This window comes from Lepisma saccharinum, chromosome 21, assembly GCF_977018435.1.
Source record: "Lepisma saccharinum chromosome 21, izLepSacc3.1, whole genome shotgun sequence".
In the NCBI taxonomy this organism is placed as follows: Eukaryota; Metazoa; Arthropoda; class Insecta; order Zygentoma; family Lepismatidae; genus Lepisma; species Lepisma saccharinum.
In genome coordinates this window covers 31,706,637-31,729,346 of record NC_139249.1, presented here as the reverse complement: position 1 = coordinate 31,729,346, position 22,710 = coordinate 31,706,637, and the positions used below count along the sequence as shown (strand labels likewise).

Below are 22,710 nucleotides of genomic sequence, written 5' to 3'. Positions count from 1 at the left end.
AGTGCACCAGCGGGTATCGAACCCGGGACCCCTTGATTACAAGTTGACGATGCTACCACTACGTCATTGAGGCCAAGAAGGCAAAGTAAATGGTGTGAAATGTTTGTGGTAATGAATACTTCACAGCAATTAACCCGCAAAAATATTTAGTGACTGTCTTAAAAAAATAATCTGCAAAATCGCGTGTTAGTCCACAGAGTTGCGTCACAATCTTATCACACTTATCTTGATTACTTTCTCAATTAGTCCTTTTGACTTGTATGCTTTCTGCATTTATTTTTTTAAGGTATAAATAATGATTAGATGTAATTGATAAAGGAGAGATAGTACGTATTATCTGAACTATTGTTGGATTTTCTATTTATGTTCTTTGAATGTGAGAAATTACTTAGAAACACCTGCATTGAAAAGACCCCTTTCTGTGTGTACTGATTTTTTTTTTAACATTAAATGTAGAGAGTTCATCTTGGTCGCTGACAGTTAACTTGAAAAGTATCTCAGTTACTTTATTCTAGATAAGTAATAACTTTGTGTAACAAGTTTCATACATGATATGTAAGCACTGTTTTTTGTACAAGAGTTTATTAAATTACAAGTAAAAAATAAGTAGCTGTTGGTTGTTTTAAGTCCACTTTATGCACAGTAAGGCTAATCGGAACTGGACCTACAGTTTAAAGTGGGATCCGAACCACTACGTGCCTCCAACGGGTATCGAACACGGGACCCCTTGATTACAAGGCGACGACGATACCACTGAGCCATCGGGGAGACCAATAATAAGTAGCTGTAAACGGGACCTGTTTCACTACTCGTTACTCGGAAAAGCAAAGCAGTAACAAAATAAAAAGATGAATATAAAGTAGGACACCCTGTATTTGAGTGATTATTTCACTTTTTCTTTTTTTGTTAAACATGGATTAATTTCCTTTAACCAAGTATCTTTTGCTCCTTTCGATTACTGGGTACTTGTTTTTTTTTGCATTATATTAGTATTTTCGGACCCACGTGGTAAAAAAAAAACAACTAATCTTACCCACCGAACTCGAACACTGCATGAGCAATCAACATCGTTCCTCGATGACGTAGCAGAGGTTTTACCTATGGGGCAAGCGGGAACTCATCCATATAGCCACTTACGTTCGCCCGCACAATTATCTTCATAAATATTCATACATGTTTATTTCTTGACTTCCCGTTCTCTCAGGAGCAGGAATGCTGCCGTCAATACTTTCCATCCACAGTCGTTTGCATAAAGAAGTCTCACACGTGGAGCACAAGGAATCATACTGTAAAAGCATTAATTACATTGTAGAGGGAGATTATTTCCGTAACATCTTTGGCTGATATGCATTTGAAGCATCAGAACGAGTCACAACTCTCGAAGCAGCCAATTAACCAAGCGAGCCGCTGACGTCGTCTCGCCCAGAACCTATCGCTAAGCCCGTTGCTCAGGTTCTACACGCCCACTAGGCACGCTAGACAGATTCGCGCAGTTCGCTGGAGATGTTCCGAAAGTAATTCCACTCTACCTACACAAAAACCAGTGAGTATTGGCTACTAAATAGTGACCAATTCGGCACTCTGGTATTGTGTGGATAGCACAATTTCTTTTGTGGGTATTATTATTATTTTACGTCCCACTATTCCACCTTTATCTAATTGCGAGGATGAGGATGAGTACATTAAATTGATGGGCATTCACAAATAACCGAACCGAACTTCAATGGAAAAAATCTAAAGTCACCACCGAGCTGGCTCTAGCAGTGTTGCTTGTTTTGAAAGTAAATATTGGAGATGTTCAAAACTGGAAAGGAAAAACTCATTTCAGTGATATTTACGCCCGTAAATGACTAACCAGACAAAATCAAAGACGACCTTGCTTCATGAGCGCCCAACGGCCCATTTTCGTGTCAGTGACTTCATTAATATTCAAGGTCTGCTAATTAAAACTAAAAATTGCAATGGTGCGTTTAAGACTAAAACCAGCACGACGTCATATCGATTAAAACAACGTGGAAATACCACACAACAATGCTGCTATCTTAATCATAGAATTACATGCATCATGCTTTGAAGATACGACTGCGGTGATAAGTTAATTGAAGAAAGAACTCAAGGCATTGAAAAATGTGCTCTTGATACATATATCTATATATATATTTGTGGATGAGGAGGGAAGTTATGGAACATACAAAAGTATACAAGTCAACAGCGCCCCATCAGTGCTCGACTGAAGCTCTCGCAGCCAAATGTTTCGGGTTTGAGTCCTGTCCCGGGTAGGGGTGTTCCTTTCTAAGCGTTCCATCGCGAATCCGTGGTAACGTCATCTCTTTGTAATCAAAGGGCCTCGGGTCATACACTGTGGAAGAACATAGTATTTTGAATCCCACTCTAAACTGTAGGTCTATAGGGTGGCCACTCTAGGAACATAATAAAATTCAAGTATAATTCCCGGTTTTCGAGGTTAAATGCAGATATTTTCTCTATTTCAACCTTACGTATTAAATACATTAAAAATATAAAGGGTCTCTGTGATTGCAATGTATCCAAAAATTACACAGGTCTAAATTTTTTTCCTTCCAAATATTTTTGAACGAATTTATGGTATTTTGGTTGTGCTGAATCTAAAATGAACAACAGTTTTGCCAAGTTGGCTCTGGTTCTGGGGATACTTCATATCCTTCGATTTTAAGTTTATCTCAATAAGACCTCTTGGTGTTGACATAAAATAGGGCATGCTTTTATTTCTTAACTTCCCGATCTCTCAGGAACGGGATATACTCATGAACGAAAAATTGTTAACTGCGTATGAATTTCAAACTCAAATTGACCTAATGAACTTCGAGAATCTTATCTTACAATAATTCTCTGTCTGTCAGACAGATTGCTCTGCAAAGTACATTAACAAAGTAAACGGATGGAGAGAATTTTGTTTTATTTGAACCCAGATTTCTTTTCTATCCTTGATAAAAATAAAAGTTAAATGGTGAAAAAATTTGCCTCAGAACATTTATAAATATGTAAAAATTCAATGAGGTTTGGACTAATAAAAGTTGCAATTTTTCACGTCTTCGGAGAATCCCGGAGCCAATAATTCACGCACAATTCCAGGAATTCCCGGTGAGTAGTCACCGTGGTTCTGTATTACATAGAAAGGCACAAATTTACCTATAATTGATGAGGAAATAATTTTAAATTTCCGATGAATGAATTCTTTTCCGAAGTACTACGTAGAATCACCTGTTGGTAAACACCGCCATTTTGTAGGGAACTCTTGAGTTCTCCATAAGGAAAATGGACAGAGTATTCGTACGTGACGTTAAAGTCATACATCCAGGGACTCTATCCCCGAGTGCCTATTCATAAAAATAACTGCGTTTCGAAAAAAAACAATGCTGAACAGTTTAACAATCACTAATCAATTGTTTTCAGTTGGTATGGTAAGTAAAGCTAACTCGATGTTGATGAATTTAATCTAAAACAAATGCAAAATAGTTTTGGCAAAACAATATGAATTATACGTACATTAATGCAGGACTTGTCCACTTTCAAAAAATAAATAACTGTTGCCATACTTCGTTGCATTCACATCATATTGGAAATATATGGGGAAAGTGATCGCCTAGAAGGTCCCAACACTATAAAGCTTGGGTCACACACCATTCTACTCAATAGCAAAACAAAACATGAGTCGGTTAGTTCGTATGAACTTTCCAGCCTGATCATTACCAGTGCGTAGTTAGAGATCGGTTAGTTCATTGAACTCTCCAGCCTAATTATTGCCTATTTTTGTGGGAGCAGGAAAAGGTTTATTATCCATTTTGCCTTGACTCATCTCACTCAACAGGTCGCTAGGTGCCGTGGCTTGCCGCGAGTTGATAGCTTCCTGGAGATGAGGCCTCGCTCGAGAAAAGGTTTATTATCCATTCTACTCAATAGCCTTTACATTGAATTTTAGTGAATCATAGACGGCGTGCGAAACTCTTGAAACCTCCCCGATGAACTACATGACTCAAGACAAAATATCTTACTTCTTTTTCAATTATTATTGCGGGAGCACAGACTTAACAGCAGTGTCAACAGTTCACAAATCTTTGATAAACGGTAAAACTTAAGACATGTCTTCTCTGCGTAGTTATGTTTCAATTAATTTTTGGGTGAACGCAGACGTCAGTGATTACTACTGGAGTCTTCCCGGGAAGGACGAGCATTGCACTGACAAAGCCTGTGCTCTCAAAAAATTGGGATGAGAGCTCGTAAAGATCTTCGTCTATGTTGTATGGATAGGCTGAGACAATTTACAGTACGTTCCTGTATTCTCTTATATGCAAATGATAAATATTCGTACTCGAGTTCTTAGGAGTTATCATATTTTTATTATAGTTTTGTAAAAAAAAAAAAAACTTGTTTTATAGTTTTCCTTAAAGTTCGGTATAAATTTTCGATTACATTGTTGACGATTCGAATTTTACTGTGAAGAAATTTGAATTCAAGGAATGTATTTTAGCATGCGCATATCGTGCCATCTGTTGAGAGTTTTTAATTTTTCTGTTATTTAAATTTAAGGTTACTAACAATGTACTTCACTATAATAAGTACAAATACAGGTTATTATCATATGTACTTCAGCTGTTTCCTCTTCCCTTAGGTAGTATTCAGAAGTCTTTAATGGCGAAATTTATGCAGTGAAGACGTTTTAATTAAACCTTCCTGGATTGGTCTGGCCTAGGTTGGATGAATTCGAAAACCAAAATAAAGAAGCCTACTTTCAAGGGAAGAGGATGCACCAGAATAGTTGGTTCTCCGACGCAAAGCTGTACGGTGCCTTGCGTCCCTCTAAAACACAAAATAAAAGGGGGTCCCCACAGACGGTAGAGACTTTGACGCATTGTGGGGCTTCTCCCTAACCTCTACCTGCACCCAAGCAACGATCTCTGTAGTCAGGAAGAGAGAAACTGCCCCTAGTCCTTCGGAAATGTTGAGAAGTAAGTATTTAAGGATTTTTCCCTCAAGGATAGTAAAAATTTGGAGAAGTGTTCTTTCAAATTGTATATGAGCTATTAGGAAGTGTACCAGTGGGGTTAGCAGGTTGGGCCCCGTTAGCAAGTGTCTTCCTGTGTGCGATGCTCAACGAAATACATTACAGTATCTGGCCTTCTCTCTGCCGGCTGAGCTGTTCCCTTTGAAAGCGGGCTTCCTTCCAAAACGGGGCCAATGGACTGGCATCACGTGTGGCATGGAACAAGTAAAGTCGCGAAGGAGAAGAGTTATTCGTAGACAGTTATTTTTTTAAAAAAAGGTTTCATAGTTGACATTCTTCTACATGTTATCATATGAATTTGACATTAAGTACCTTGTCTTGCCCCACGTTTCTCTATCACGGCCAAAAACTGCAACGAAAACTATGTAAAAAAATCACAAGACCGCAATGACGTGAGGTGACAATGGTTTCATTAATGCTGATCACTTGTTCCCCTCGGTTAACCGTGGCTGGCACGTGGAAGAATGAAGCAAAAATTTCATTCCTCATTCAAATTAATCAATCAATTAATATGTTATGATACCGTACTGCCACAAGAATGAGTCGTTCTTCTCACATTTTCGTCACATGTAACTTGATAGGGTAATATTGCAGTAATCGAGCAACACGCTATCTGATTCTGTGCCTCCCCTACGCCATCGGGGAGATCCAGTTTGCTTCATCAAACCACACACTGACTACAATTATAATATCTTTGCAGAAGTAGCTGTATTTTTACTCTGACGTGTTCAACCCTAAGGACACGAGACGGAACTTGACAAGACGAGCGAGTCTCACGTGTAGAGTATTTAGCAGTCCGCTCCTTAGCACTTTCTAACCTTGGCCGAATAACGGGAGGGAAAACGGCTCTACTCCACCAGCTGTTTGCAATTAAGTAGCAATTGGGATTTACACTCTCGATTACCTCACACCTAAAACGACACATTCCCATGTATACTCGCATCAGTAATGCAGCAATGTGTATCTTTACGCAGTATTTTCGTGCAATTTCTGCCCAACTGCACCTTGAATAAAAATGCTGTATTAATATAAGTGAATTGCGGCAACACTAAGTGAGTTGGGTTCTGTGGGTTTGATGAGGAAAATAATCTTGTACATCAAACCGTTCTGGAATGCCGGAACGGAATCCACTGCGACTCCAATATTATGCATGCTTGTCTCACTGCCAGGGAAACGTTATCGAGAATTATTGAAGATGTTCTTCGTGATGTTGTTAAAATAATATTATTAATATTGTTATGTAATGTAATGTCACTCACGAGGTTCATGTCATCTGTTCTGGATTCCAGAACAGAAATAATATCACATAAAGTATTGTATACATCAATTATATCATGTATATATTCCTTGTATAGCATTAAAATTTATTATTATTATACCTATTTTAAAATGCAAATAGTAATAAGTAGAGGAAATAAAGTCGGGGGAACCGTCAAATTCGGAGCAACTGACGTCCTGGTATATTTTTAGGAACCAGGACAATAAGACCATACCCTCGAATGTAGGCGGGAGGAGGCGGGCTTACTTCGGGGGTTCCCCCCTTATTACATGTATTGAATAGCTGTATATTTGTGTGATTGTTGCTTATAGTTGATAATTGTCTAAATTATATGATAATGCAAATTCAGTATGTAATGTAATAATGTAATAAAGGGAATTATTATTATATACTCGCATCAGTAATGCAGCAATGTGTATCTTTACGCAGTATTTTCGTGCAATTTCTGCCCAACTGCACCTTGAATAAAAATGCTGTATTAATATAAGTGAATTGCGGCAACACTAAGTTATGCGAGTCCTTCTACACACAACCCTCCCCCCAGCTCACCATGGTGTATATATATTGTAATTGCTACTTGATGTGTGTTATTTAGCGTCGTCTTTATGCCACTTTTGGCTAATCGGGACAATGAGAATGGCTGATGAAATTCACGAAGGGACACTCTCAAAGAACACCTATAACCAGGGCTGGATTCGAACCCGGGACATCTGACTTTGTAGTGCGCTGTGCTAACCACTCTGTCACGGAGTAACTTGCTATTAGCAAAACGTGTGACAGAATAATGTCAGTAAACAGAGTAGTACTGCTATGTTACGAAGAGGAAAAAAAATTAAAAAATTAATTTCATTCCAGAAAATGAGCAAAATACGTTTACATCTATAAATAAGACAAACCAATCAAGTCAAGCGTCGGTAAGGCCTTTTGGCTTAGCAGGGCGGAGTAATGAGTTACAATCGCATGTATGTTGTAGGTTCGAACAGCAACTGGGTAAAAGAAAAACTTTCCACCTGGAAATAATATATGCTCTCTCGAAACAATGTTGGAATAAGCGAAAAAATCTTAAAACAATCTGAGGAGAAAACAGCACTACACAGTCTAAGCAAGGAAAATTGAGCTACAGTGACTTGGAATATGCAGAATAATGGAAAAATATAATCAGAGAACACAGACACAGAGGGAATAGAGAAGAAAAGAGGCATTGAGTCACTTAGAAACATTTGATAACGTTGCATGTCGTTCACTTAGATTGATTGTTTCGGCAAGTTCATGCGTGTAGTAGTACGGTTTTATTATGCAGCTTTTTAAAAAAAAATCTTACAATATAGTTTGGTACCTACAACTTTTAATTCACCCTGTACATAAAACTGTCAAACGACAAGACACTCGGATTTTCCGAGACAACAGTGTTTTCTGCTGCACTATACTTGGTTGGTATGGGAGAAAAAATGCTGAATAAATTCATAATCGTGTCCAGCTAGTGAGCCTTGTGGATTGCAAACCCAGTTACGCATAGCAGGTGCGTACATTTCTACGGAGCATTCGTCACAGTCTTTCGAAATATGCCAACCGGTTCCAAAACCACTGACGCATCTGTACCTGAGGACAAGGACAGCTTAAATCTCTGTGAACACAGGTGTCAGGGGCACTCAGTCACTGCCTAGATTCGAATAAGTGAGCTCGAGTGAACTATCTTGTTCATCCTTGTAAATGCAGAAGATTCTACACCAAGGAACCTACTCAAATTCTCACACTTCCGAAGGTATTTTAAAATAAGTTTTGAAACTACTATGAAAATTTTTCCCTTACTACCAAAAAAGAATGAAAATAACGTCAACATGACGATAAAAATGCAAGGCTTGTATGTTAACAAAAATGACATTACTTCCAGTTGACGAAAATTGGAAGTCCCTCAGAAACTTTAGTATTCAATTTAATATTGCATCGATATTTCTTAAATAATTTTAGGACTTTGGTGACTATTTGTAAAATGTACCAAACACTAGAAAATTCCCGCAATATGGAGAAACTTCTCATTAACTGTAGGCATGATAACCTGCGTTAGATAATATGCCTTGGTACAAACGGTGCCTTCAGGTTGTCAGCCAACGATATCGTGCAAGCAGGAAGAGGAGGGGGAGGAAGACGTTCTCTTATCCAAGGTTATGTACGCGTAGAACAATGAATATTACTGTCACGTTATCTTTACTTTATGAAAGTTCACCTAATGCATCTACGAGATACTTATCACGTGCGTTAATGCTCTTTAAACCCAAACTAATATGTATGCCCCATCTTCAAGATGTCGGTAATAAGCAGAGTCCGAGTTTGTAGGTACCATTCTTTTTACACTGTTCAGAACGAAGTTAATGTTCGAATGACAACTGTACAGTAATCTTGCGCGCAGGGATATAGTGCATGTGATGCGGTTATAACACTCACTGTAGCTGCTATATTGATGAGTTGTGGGGCCTTATATTATGAGCTCTAAAGTTACGACCAATGGGCAAGAACCAACACATGAGAGAAGAACTATTTATCAGAGCAGAAGTCACGTGGTTTTGCTTACATTAACTTCGTTCTTGCAGTGCATAGAGAATAGTCACAAATAAAACAAATATGCTGCAATATGATGGCACCATGTTAAACATTTAAAACTGGTAGCACACGCATTTGCAAAAGTATAACACCTTACCCATTTTATTCTTAAATTCCTAATCTTGAGTTTTGGTTTTAAGTACACTTTATGCACAGGAAGGTTAATCGGGACTGGACCTGCAGTTTAAAGTGGGACCCGAACCACTTCTGCCTCCACCGGGTATCCAACCCGGGACCCCTTGATTACAAGGCGACGACGATACCACTACACAAAATCGTAATTTTTTTATTTATTTATTGAGAAAATTCCAGATACAGCACAGGTGGCCATTTTAGACTGAAATTGTTAACAATGAGAAAGCAATAATAATAACCAAAAAAATAAAATAATAATTAAGAGTAACAAAACAACATAAAAGTGAATAGCAAATGAACAAAAAATAAGTAAAAGATGGCACTATGTGATATTAATTACAAGCATTTCTTCTGACAGAAGACCAAAAGGCAAACTCGGAGGAAAATAGATAAATACTTGAGGGGAGATCATTGTATAGTGCTGCAAGTCTGTAAAAGAGAGATCTTTTTTGAATTTCTAGACTAGGTTTTTTCGTATAAAATAATCTTGTGTTGCGTCTTGTGCGCAAGGTACTCGAAAGTGAAATTCCTCAAGAAGTGTGTTGCAGCGGATTTTGCCATTCACAATTTTGTTTAAATAACTGAAATCATTTTGCAAACGTCACTGATATGCAGTTTGTAAGTTTTGAAAAGAGAAGAGATGCGGAGATGAAAAATTGCGTAATGAGGGAACCCGGTGACGGACTATAGCTAGGAAGAAGTGAAAGACTGAATGGATTCTAGACAGATGAGAGGGACGTGCTATGGACCAGACGGGAGAGCAGAATTCTATTATTGGGGAAATGAATGATTTGAAGTGCACGGTGAGGGTTGAGATGTTACTAATTTCAGTGAAACGGTAGAGTAAACCTAAGAGACGCATGGCCTTTTTTGTGGTGCATAAAATTCTTGATAAAACTAGTGAATGAATGAAAGGGTGGAGTGATTGAAATATCTTGTGTTCAACAAGTAACACTGAGAAAATCATAACGACGCTTTTTAGTTAGTCGGGACGACAAGGATGGATGAAATTGGCGGAGAGAATAACACGCCTTGCCCACGCCAAGGCTCGAACCTGGAACCTAAAGTGGCGAGGTACCTACTGATAGGTACCTATCAATGTGCTCGGTACGAACTTGATGCGTAAAACTTGCACATTTTACACGTTCCAATTTATTAGGGCAAAGAATGGTCAGAAAAGACTGATAGCAACATTTCAAGTTTCTTTCTTTCTTTATTGGTGCTTGCATAATGTCATCAGATTTTTAAAACAAGTTTTTCATATTTTCATGGAGGAAAAACGGGACGGCTAAATGTACACGTTTTAATATAAAAACTTTTTCGTCATATTTATTTAATTTTGAAAACTAATTAAATAACTTACATAATATGATGATATGCACTGCACTCCAACCAAGTAGTTCTTTAGAATCAAAAGTCATTCATTGATATTTTAAAGATTAATGGATTTTCTTCAGTGCATCCTTCTTTTCAAATAACATTTTGTAAAAGTTTACACAAGTTCATAATAACATTAGAGAAGGTGTATTATTGCAAGAATTATATGCCGATAAGACGTAAAAAAAGGGGTGGGGACATTTACATTCCAAAAAAATCAGGATAGACTCAATAAAAAGGAACCGTCCCGGCTTATACGGGACGTCTGGTCAGATGCTTGCATGGAGTAACGCTTTAGGATTGAATTGTAGGAATACGAAATACTAATGCAATGGGAAAATGCCGCAATCCGTTACGCCTTTGCATGTCTTCTCCCAAGCGCACTACCTCGTCAAAATCTGACATGACGGGACCGGAATTGACAAGGTATCGTGCTGAAGAGAGGCTTGTCGAGAAGACAAAACTGGGAGCAGCGGACTTTCTAACCAGTGGTCACAGATGACCAGAAGTAGTCCAAGCCGTGATGAGCAGCTAGCCACGTGAATGGCTCAATTTCGCTCCAGCTGGAGGTGTGCGAAATGTTCAGATCGCATCGGCATTTTCGCTGCATACAAAGGCCCAATCGGGGTAGGACAGTTACATCGATGTATCGAAACGCCCGATTTTCGATATTCGGTCTATTAGCACTGGACAGAGTGGATTTAAGATAATAATACTTGGGTGGGTGGGGTGGATCCTTAATTTAAATTATACCAAGGGTGGCTCAAAAATAGAATCAAACTCTGCAATCTACTTTTGACCTCTCTGTACGTCAGCACAGTACAGTATATCAATTACGATTTCTGCATTGAAAGTTTTGGAGAGATATGAGTTGGTTCAGACAGCACTAATACAATCAATAATGAGGACTGACACTATTTCAATTGCTAAAAGCCAGGATACAAGCAGACACCTTTCCTGCTTACCATCACACACGTTCGTACAGTCACGGACACTTCTGGGTTGTAACGACTCAATTTACTTTCAATGGAATCGTTACAACCTAGAAGTGTCCGTGACTGTACAAGTTATTGCTTCCACCAATTTCGATCTGCTAAGGACTCAGAACAAATAAATTATTCAACGCGCAAATTCAGAATATTGTTGAACGTGCTAAAATACTGGAATGTAGAAATTCCGCTTCTTAAACCGCCAAATAAATAATGGAAACTGAAACAAGCATACTTGCTATGACTCAGACACCTATTTTTATAACACACAAAAAAGTGTAAACAACTTCTTCAGCTGAAGAAGAACCCTCAAGATTTAGGAAAACATCCGCACAGCCAAAAATGGAACCCCTCTTCCTTCATCTGGAGTCTGGGTAAACATTCCAGTGGTATCCTTTGGTATTTTTAAATATAGACTTGTGTGGTGGAAAAACTTACTAGGACCTAAGGATAAAAAACAGTTGCACCCTCCCCCCCCCCCATACACACACACACAAACCCGCACAAGAGAACATGTCCATCAATTAACCTTCTACCAGGTGTTATACGAGGGAAGGATGGGAATCACATTTTTCAGCAAGAGCATGTTCAGGAATTTCATAACCAGGTTAAAATAATCAATAAACATCTACATAATTTACCTCTATGGAAGTGGAAAAAAATATGAGGGCGACAAATATCTAGGGAAACAGATTCGTAAAGTACATGCCCCTCCCCCCAAAAAAAGGCTTACTGATTACCGAGCTCCTCCATATCAAAGCACAATGTGCCGCACTGATCATCTCAACTAAAGTGACCCATGTTTTTTAAATAAAATGTCTACAAGTTAGAGGTGACTAAGTATCTCTATCCCAACATTGTTTCATTCGAATCACTGCAGTAGCACAGAAAATATATCTTCCAGGAGTTTCCGCTTGTTTTCCTCTCTACGATAATTGTTTTAATATTTAGAATCCGTTATATTATTCTTAATGCTGTATGTATCTTCAATGTAATAAAATCATATATTTCATTTTGAATTTTTTGCTGTAAGTCTGGTTTATGCACAGATAAGTGTAATCGGGACTGGCCCTACAGTTTAAAGTGGGATCCCAACCGATATATGTCTCCACCAGGTATCGAATCCAGGACCCTTTCATTACAAGGTGATAACTTTACAGTGCATTACAGGCCCAAGATCATACTGTAACTTAAATAAGCTTCTATTCCTTGAATAGGCAATATTCCAACAAACACTATAGTTCTATCATATCATGTATCTCATATTTTCTACAAGTAACAATGTTTATCTTTTATAAAGAATATGTAGGGCGATTTTATATTCATTTACATTAATATTTTTCTTTACAAAAATGTAAAGTACAAAATTCAAATATATTTTTTAATTGTTATCAATTTATTATTAATACATGCACAGGACAAACTCAATTACTTGTAGCAAGTATGAGATACATGATTGATTTGGTTCATTTTACTTCACTTTCATGCCACTTTTGGCTAATTACAAAGATGATGATGAAATTGATGAAGACACACTCACAAGACCCATGCCCAGGCTTGGATTCAAACCAGAGACCTCTGGCATGCTGTGCTTACCTCTCTGCCATGAGATACATGACTATAAAAATACTGTGTGATATGTATTGGAATGTTGCCATTTCAAGAAATAAAGGTTGGTTACGTAACACATGTAACTAGTGGTCGGGCTCCAGTCCAACAGCTCATCCAAATACTTCACCGATATGTTACAAAGTGGAGTATGCTCCTTCATTCCTTTGGTTAAATTGCAGAAATTAAGTTTTATCATGGCCTAATATTTTAACTTGGACCTTCTCACTATCGAATGATCTGTCGTAATTCTAAACAGGAATACATAGAATCTGATGGTGGCACTTGATTTTTCCCAAATAGAGGGGAGGGGGGACTAATAAATTTGCTATTAAGACAGAAGTGATTCCATGAACTTTCACACTTAACACAACAGAATGTACCTTCATACATAACAAATGTAACAGAAGGAAACTGAATTGAATCAAAAAATTTGAGTACATAATCAATTTCTAGGCTTAAAAATTTGCGTTCTATACCCAGCAATTTACTAGTAAATCATATGGATTTTTTTTGTAATTTACATAAACCAGGTATCAAATAAGATTCCTTGATACTGATGCTGCTTACCTGAAGAACTTGTTGCTACACAGACATGCTTTGTGAATTTGGCTCCAAATAAATAATAATACGAAGAATCCTCCCCCAGTAAATTTGATAATACACTAAAATAGTATAAATCTGAATCTCAAAACAGCTAAATCATAGTATTCAACCTATGGGGCGTGTGACCCACTTCTGGGTCCTGAGGGTTCATTTGGTGGGTCACAAAGTCTGGCTCGAAAATTAATTTACTGTGCCTTAACCCTCGGATGCATGTGTGGGGTCATTTTGACCCCACTGTCTGTTTATTTGCTAGTATGATAATAAAATCTAAATAAAAAAATCTGAATTTCTGTGACATCTTACCATGTTACTTCAGCTATAGGAACATGTATAAATAAATTTCTTACAATTTATTTTAAATTAAATTTTTAACGTTTTTTTAACAATACCCCTCCTTTTCATGTGTGGGGTCATTTTGACCCCAGCCTGAAAACAGCAGGAAAACATTCATAAGGGAAAATTGATCCTACATATTATGTTCAATTATGCCCAAACAAAATGCAATCATCTCAAGGTCAACCACCCACCCTGCCATGACTCACTGCAAAGTGCGCAGATGTATTTGGCGCGGATCGAGGAGAAACAAGCCACCAGTTATTGTGAAATGAGGCGGCGTGTGAGTCGGTCGGTATTTCTACAGTTCGTCGTTTAGATTGCATTTTTGTGTACGAAGAGTTGCCGTCAGCGTCTAGTTGGTCATCGCATTGTGTTTCTGACCATGTACTTTCTTAGTGACACTGACAGTAATGACCACAAGAAATCTGAATAAAATTCACGAGCTGCTAGAAGAAGACGATGATGGTGTTGCCAGTTACCCGGACAGCTTTGACGAAGAGGATGGTGTTACAGACGCGGAAGAGGTTCCGAAAGAGAGCAGTGATGTTGAAACAGACATAAGCAGTGAAGACCGTGAAGAGGATGATGCACAGATGACGAAGAACATTTCGGCATGATCTCAAAGAATGGAATTCAGTGGAAAAGCAAGCCGTCAAGCTCTTATCAGACTGCTGCACACAACATCATACGAGAACCAGCAGGTCTGCGCGGTCTATAGTCTTGACGTCACCAAAAGAAAGCTTTGACTTGTTCATTTCCTCAAACATTTTGGAGGAAATTGTACCGTGCACGAATTTAGAGGGATGAAGAGTCGCAGTGAAATCTGGTAAAAAGTGGACTGATCTAACTTTGGAAGAGCTTCAGGCTTTCATTGGCGTCCTCCTTATCGCGGGGATTGAGAGAAGTTGGGATGTTCCTGTTCGTGACCTTTTTCTCAACAAATTCTCCAACCCGAAGTACAAAGCAACCTATGGAGTAAATCGTTTCGAAGACATCAGAAGACTGCTAATATTTGATGACAAACGTACTCGCGCTGCACGTCTGGAGACTGATCACATGGCTGCATTTCGATATATCTGGACACTTTTTATCGAAAACTGTCACAGAATCATGGTACCCTGCGCCTTTCTTACGATTTATGAACAGTTATTGCCTTTCCGTGGGAGATGGAAGTTCGTGCAATAATGCCAAGTAAGCCGGCCAAATACGGCATCAAGATCTTCTGGTTGTGCGATGCTGATGACTTTTAAAGACGGTCTAATCTACTTGGGACGACAGCCAAGAGAGCCAGTTCAAAAGAACCTCGCCAGCAACGTCGTGAAGAAACTGTGCTACAATCTGCGAAACTCTGGAAGAAATATCACAACTGACCAATTTTTCACAAGTCATGACTTGGCTAACGATCTCCTGTTACAAAATGTAACCATTCTTGGAATAGTAAAGAAAAACAAACGTGAAATCCCATCTGCAGTGTGATTGTGGTGTGCTCAGAATGCAAGTGAGGTGTATTTAAATGCCATGAGAGGCCTGCACATTCTTCTTTTTATTTCTTTTTTATTATTATTTTTTAAAATTTATTTGTTCTAGAAAAAATAATATTTAGTGCTGTATTGTGTTATCTCTAAAATACTTTTTCTCAGGTCAACTGAAGTTCTGATAATTGCGAGCGAAGTGTAACTACCATTAATATGTAGAACAGTGAATTGTCAATACATTGTTAATTTTGGGGGGGGGGGTAGATAATAATTAATAAAAGGTTATATTCAGAGAAATTATTGATCAATAAACCATATTAGCTGAACTGTTTATTCTGCCGTACTTATTTCAATGCATAATTGCAATGGGGTCAAATTGACCCCACATATGTAAAGTTGTAAAAAAAAAGTGACATGCATCCGAGGGTTAAAAACCTATTACATTTAAATTACTACAATATATTGCTTCAACAATTTAAATTCACCCCGTGTTGTATGTATCCTAGTCTAAACTCTACATTTCTGTTATTCGCGCTCTACCATTGCTTCTTACCAGCACCTCTCAATTTCAGCATCTGTGCTTAGTTAGATTTTAAACTAGAGTACATTAGTCTTTTAAATTACATATTTACTTTTCTAGAAAGAAGCATGTGTAATTTGTTTAAGCAAGCATAAAAGAGGGTTTCTTCAAGTACTCTATGTTAGTAAAAATATGATTATGAACTGGGGGCACACCCCTATAAGTAATTCTGCCGGCGCCCATGCTTGTGGGTCTCATGGAGTGTAATATCCTTCGAGGTTGGTCCCAGACTGAAAAAGGTTGAGGACTACTGAGCTAAAGTATTCCCGCCCACAACCTACAAAGGAACCCAATCCTACCTTAGCCCGATTCCCTGCCTTCTTGTCAGTTGACAACTATACCTACACCATGTTCTTACAAATGAATGAACTCATGATCTTGCATCAATCTTTATGACAGAGTGGCTAACACATTGGGAGTGTCCCTGCATCAATTTCATCATATCACTCATCCTCATCTTCGTGATTAGCCAAAAGGGGCAGAGAAGTGAAGTAAAACAAACCAATCAAAATCTGATCTTGCCACTGAATGTTATGGCTTAAAGAATTCTAGTCTTGGTATAAATTTTCCTTTGTCAGCGTGCATTCAACAATTTCATCATTTAACCACAATTTAATCACCATTAGCATAGAATGAAGAAATATACATCATTTTTTTAAAAAAAATGCAAAAGCAAATCGGAGTGTTTGGCCTAAATATTGAACTTAATAGAAAAATCAAATAACGTCTAGTATCTAGATACCTACCTTAAGAAACCCACATGAGATTGACACCTAGTTGGTTGATTGATTTATTGTACTTCATTTTGTTCGTTTGATGAATGGACACTCACAAACATCCATGCCCAGGCCAGAATTCAAACCTGAGACCCCTGGCATCGTAGCGTGATGTGCTAACCACTCTGCCACGGGGGCTGGCACGAAACATTGATAAATGATCAACAATTCCAAACTCCCATGACATCAGCAAGTCCTGCCCAATCCATTCCTCCCTTACTAGAGAATTTGCACAGCATCACCCAAACTAGATGAAACTGCCCTTTTCTTCTGCATTGGAGGCAACCTATGATGTCACAAGCTATTCCCTGGCTATTATGATACCCAACACAACACCTTTTTCATTACTGGTGTTTATAAATAAAGACTCATGTCCTGTTTTGTTTCAATGTTTACATTTGAAAGCATTTTGCCAGTTTCATGGTATGTACCCAATCTGAATATAGAAATGCCGTACACTAGACTATGCAAGACTAAGCAAAATTTTAAACATAATGGAATGAGATTATTCAATTCGCTACCAGCTTCTATACGTAATTTGGAAAACAAGCAGTTTGCGAAACACATTAATAATATATTAGTACGATATTGTGTGTATATATAGTGTCACGGAATTTGAAGAACACTTCCGTCAGGGCCTGTAAAAATGTAAATGTCTACTTATAATGCATCACAGAGCTGTAAAATGGGTTTTTGTACATGGCTTGTATTGTAATCAAAATAGAGTACTATTTTTCAATTGCAATCGCTGTAATAAAACATGTAGTATAATTTGCAAACTGTATTGTTGAATGTGTAATATTTTAATATGTATTTTTAATTTTCTTTTCTTTTGTAATTTTTTATATTAACATTTATATACTTATTATGACAAAGTCTATTGCAATCATGTTGTCTAATGACTAATAAAGTATTCTATTCTATTTGATTTGCCAGAGCTGACTTATTACAACATTCTAAACTTTTCATACCTTGATTAACCTAGTAGTTAGGATATAAGCTCCAACACCTACAGCTACAAATAACAAACTTTGAAATTGACAGGAATGAAAAAAACAAGCTTTATTTCTTGATACTACTAAACACAAAGTTCAAAATTTACCTCACAATTCAGCTGATAACATTTGTATTTGCTCTACTAAAAAGCTCACGATATGGAATAATAATGTTTAAAGAAAATAAATAATAAAGTGCCATCATTGCAATGTTCATCATGATGCATACAGCTCAGCCACTCTCTTAGTATAACGTCTTTTAAACACTAGAGGTACAACAAAGAGTAATATTGCATAAAGGGCCATATTGAGACATGTGTTCAACAATTCATTAAGCAGAGCATACGGGTTATCTTCATTTGGCCAGGCTATATAAGGCTTAATAGAATTGCAGACTGGATCACACAGTTCACCACAGCCAATATGATGACAATGGTTGCCGGCGAAATTCCTGTAACAAAGTCCATCCCCGGATGACAAATTAAGCCTGTGGATCTTATTTTGCATCGAAATCACAATGAAGTGTTCGAGACTATGAGTCAGAGTATAGTATGGAATCAGTTCCAAACTATTCTTAATCCAGTCACGCTCTCTAACCTTATTTTGTTCCAAAATCGACATAAGCAGCTTCAAAGCTGTGCCAGAAAAGATATTCAAAACCAGAATGTAGGCAAAACTTTCTTGGTGGTTACTGGACTTACTGAACAGACAACTGAAGCCATATGTGAAAACCATGCCACACATCCCATACAAATACAGAATAAGAAAAAGAGTATAATATTCTGCAAATCCATACAGTAAGTCATCAATGTCAAATATAAATAAAACTGTTATTAACAAAACCATGACTAAAGAGAAGGAGAAATAATCCACAATGTAACAAGCACTCCAAAAGCAACTGTTGCTAAATCCAACTCGTGCTAACTTGTGAGCCCGTATTTGACTTGTACGGTGTAATGTTGGGTACATCACAGATGTTGATACAAGAAGCAACAAACCAACTGGCATTAGTAACGACCACAATAATACTCCACTGCAATTACAAGCATTATTTAGTGCAAAATATTTTAAATGCGAGGGCTCGCGTAATGGATGATCAAAAGCAGTAATAGCAACTTCGTTTGTCCTGCTGAAATACTGCAGCAATGTGTTTGTTATTAAATTTAATGATATCGGTGCACTGTGTTCTGCAAGATCTGAATATATGGCTGTAATTAAAGCTGACTGTGAAAGGTCTGAATCAATGGCTTCTGATTGTGCATTGCCAAACTTGGCAGCAACCAAAAGTTTCTTATAAGGAACGGTAAAATTGGACTGATTCATATACATAGAAATATCTTGGAAAGTTGAAGAGACGACATTATGCACCTTGCCAGTGCTTCTCACAAGGTTCTTGTAATACTCGGACATATTTGAAAGCCCTTTCTGTTCCACAATACTATACACGTGTATATCTCTGTAACTGAGAATAGACAAATTTCGTGGAACTATCTTGGGGTATTGATAGTTCATTTCTCTAGCCTGCCATCTTACAAGAAAGACAAGCAAAACTTGTATCACCGCAAGCGAAAGGAACACACCATACTTCCTTCGAATGTATATAAATTTCCTTATGCACGACGCTGAAAATGGATCATCATAATCTATATCAGACAAACCCATTCCGGCTTCCAATATCTTCTGATACCTTGACTGTTCACTTCCAACATCACATCCTGGTAAAGGTACGTCAGCGTAATTAGGTTTCACGTCCACTTGCAATAATTCTCGATAAAGCTCTTTAACCTCACTGCCAGTTGCTGACTGGCTAGGCCCAAAAGAAACATTAACGGGTTCAAATATTGCCGCAACTGGCATTACACTGTAAGATTTGGTTCCTGGTACAACTTCCATGTCACTGCTCGTGGAAGAAGTGGTATTTTCAGTAGATTCCTCCTCAGAACTTGTAGAATCTTCCTTTGCAGTGAGCAATTTTCTGGTGACATATGTTGACATCTTTTGAACCATAGACGTATTATCTACAGATCCATCAGTTAATACGTTGTCCTGTGGTGCTTCTTCGACTTTTTGGGAAACTATCACTTCCACAAGTCCCATACACGCTGCCCTCTTCTTAAGATGCCTTTGAAGTTCAACCAACTTATCCTTACCACACAAAGGAACATAGAAAGTCACTTCGTAAATGTCCTCAGTTTTTCTGATTGCTTCAGGAATAATCACATGCATGTATCTTGTTAATGCAGCTACATCACACTGGCGACCTTTAATAATTTTCACTTCAAGACAATCAGCATAGTATGTCATTAGAGATGAGATGTTTCCAAATATTTCTACCTGACCTTTTGTAATAACTGTTATATGGTCAGCTAAAACAAATGCCTCCTCCACCATATTAGTACCAATAACCATTGTGCATTTGCCCCTCATTCCAATAATAATGTCCCATATCTTTTTTCTATCCCTAGGGTCTTGTACCTTTTCAGCAGGAGAATCAAGAAACACAAAGCGTGGACCTCCCACAAAAGCAAAACCAATACAACATAGTCTCTGATAACCAACTGACAACGTACTTGGAAATGTATGTTTCCAACTCAACAATCCAAGTTTAGTTACCCAGTAATTGCTTATGCTGCGTGCTTCAAAAAAACTAGACTTTCTTAACTGTGCAAATAACATAAAATGCTCTTCAACTGTGAGAAAAGAAAGAAATGTGTTAACCTGAGGACAATAACCAATTTTGTTCCTTAGAGTGCCAAGTCTTCTTCTAGCCTTACCATCAATGTTAACGAAAATGCTGCCTTTTGATCGCTTACATAAACGAGTCAGCAAAGACAGAATAACTGTTTTACCTGCACCTTTGTGACCCAGAAGAACTGTTGTCTTATTTTCATAAATATCAAGTGTAACATCTCTCAGAGCTGCTCTTCTGTTATTAATAAACCACGAACCATACATCTTGCTAACATTTTGAAAACAGATGGCAATGGAAGAATCAATTTCTGTAGTATTTGCAAACTTCTCTGGCTCTGATGCTGGTTCCCTGTACTTTGGACGTCTCCGTAAGCTTATACAAAGAAAATGGCATTCTTCTGAAATTTGGAATTTTCCAGGACATCTATATTCTACATACCATGCCATAAAAGTATACAAAAGTGCACTAACATAAAACATTGTGAATACTGGCATTAAATCATTTTCCTCCAATCCTGTGTTTAATTCTTTCACTGCAATAATATACATTCCCCACCGAAGTGCTGCATTTGGGAATAATGAAAATAATACCTTTGGACAAGTGGAGCTAAAGCAATCTATCATTGGAGTATAATATGTTACTAACCAAAGAATAATTATGCAGACAGTTGCAGTATACGTTTGTATAAAAATCGAACAAACAAAGAACACCAACGCTGTTCCAGATATTAAATATGAAAACAAAAAAAACCAAATCATGACTGGATGATAATGTTCAATTATCTTGAAGCCTGCCCAATCAAAGCAAAACAGAAGCACAATCACAGTTACAGGCATCATGTTAATCAATGCAGCATCAAACAATTGTTCTAATATGAGCAACCAAGCTTTTGAACCAGCGATTTTCATGTATGCGTGGAATCCACTTTCTTTATCTTCAATCATTCTCTTTACAATCACGGGGAGTAAAGTTAGAAAAGATAACATAAGAAGTAAAGGAACAATAATCTTCAACATACATTCCAAAGCCTCGGCATTCTTTCTAGAAGAGTATGACAAACTTTGAAATTGTATAATTACTGGCAATGAACTCCATCCAAATTTACTTTCAATATAGGTTTCATCTAACAACCACTGAAATGCCAAAAACCCACTGTCGTAATACGTTTCATATCCTTCATGAATTCCTAACTCTGTGTTGGAGTACTGTAAACGATTCTCCGAACAGCAATATTTTAATGGAAGTGGCATTCTAATCTTATAAGTGAATTTTTGCAATAAATCAGCTGTTTCGAATGCTACACCCGCAAACCGGGAGTAAAAAGCTGAATTCAAAACATGCCTGTTATACTGATTTTCTATTTCATCCTCATTTCTGCAAGGCAAAAGTATTTCATTTCCCAACTGGAGCTTGGACACCAAAACTTTCATTAAATTATCAGTGTAATTATTCGAAGGAGAATAAGCCATGTATTTCAGGTTAATAAGTCTAGAAATTATTTCAGCTTTGCTTCTCTCCACATGAGTGTGGTTCCTTTTCGCAAAAAGTGACATGTCAGTCCAAAGAGCCATCAGCAAAATAAACAATATTTGCGGCACGAACAGTTCAAGAAACGTGATACACCAGCGACGTTTCCGGCAGATTGCTATCCTCCAGAATACTAAAGTTAGTTTCTGGAACAAATGTCCAATTCCCATTCTTGTACCACGATTTAAAATACAATATATATCAGAAGAATGCGATGGAGCTTTCACATAGCACAGGACACACTATCCAAGCATCGGCTTCAGAAAAGACGCTACACATGCCTGCAACATGAATCGCGAATCCGTATATTCAAGCCATTCCATGTATCAATAAATACTTAAATTTCGAACGATGATTCAGGAAATGTAGTCAGACTACCAAACATCTACCAAAAAAAAAAAAACACTGCCTTAATCACGAACAAAAAACAATCTGTCAACTTACCTTATCCAAGCACTTCAATTCCTCAATAGGATAAACTGTTTTTTCACATCTAGCACACTTTTTACTCATGGCTATTGCCAAATGTTGTTTACAAATATATCACTACTAAAATATTGATACTATCGGGCACTACAGGGCTAATTTTCGAACTCTTCATGAAACCGAAACAAAAAATTTAGCACAATTTCACCACTTCACAACACCACCTTGTTCCAGGACGGAAGTTAATAAACTGCACTGTGTTCAAATCAA

The 22,710-nt window shown here is 37.6% G+C and overlaps 2 protein-coding genes across 4 annotated transcripts in view; both read right to left on the bottom strand.

The window, feature by feature from the left end:
* Lasp (LIM and SH3 domain protein Lasp) overlaps positions 1 to 22,710 on the bottom strand; it is a 115,669-nt gene extending 92,959 nt beyond the window's left edge. For all 3 annotated transcript variants that reach the window (XR_014443910.1, XM_083143014.1, XM_083143015.1), the window contains exon 1: positions 22,459 to 22,710. Coding sequence is in view for 2 of the 3 variants with exons in the window: in XM_083143014.1 (XP_082999140.1) it covers positions 22,459 to 22,527 (69 nt within the window). In the remaining variant the exon portion in view is untranslated. The remainder of the gene's footprint in view (positions 1 to 22,458) is intronic.
* LOC146004513 (phospholipid-transporting ATPase ABCA3-like) lies at positions 17,856 to 22,383 on the bottom strand. Its single transcript, XM_083143386.1, has one exon. It carries the CDS (start codon positions 22,182 to 22,184, stop codon positions 18,012 to 18,014), a length of 4,173 nt encoding a protein of 1,390 aa, XP_082999512.1. The 5' UTR covers positions 22,185 to 22,383; the 3' UTR covers positions 17,856 to 18,011.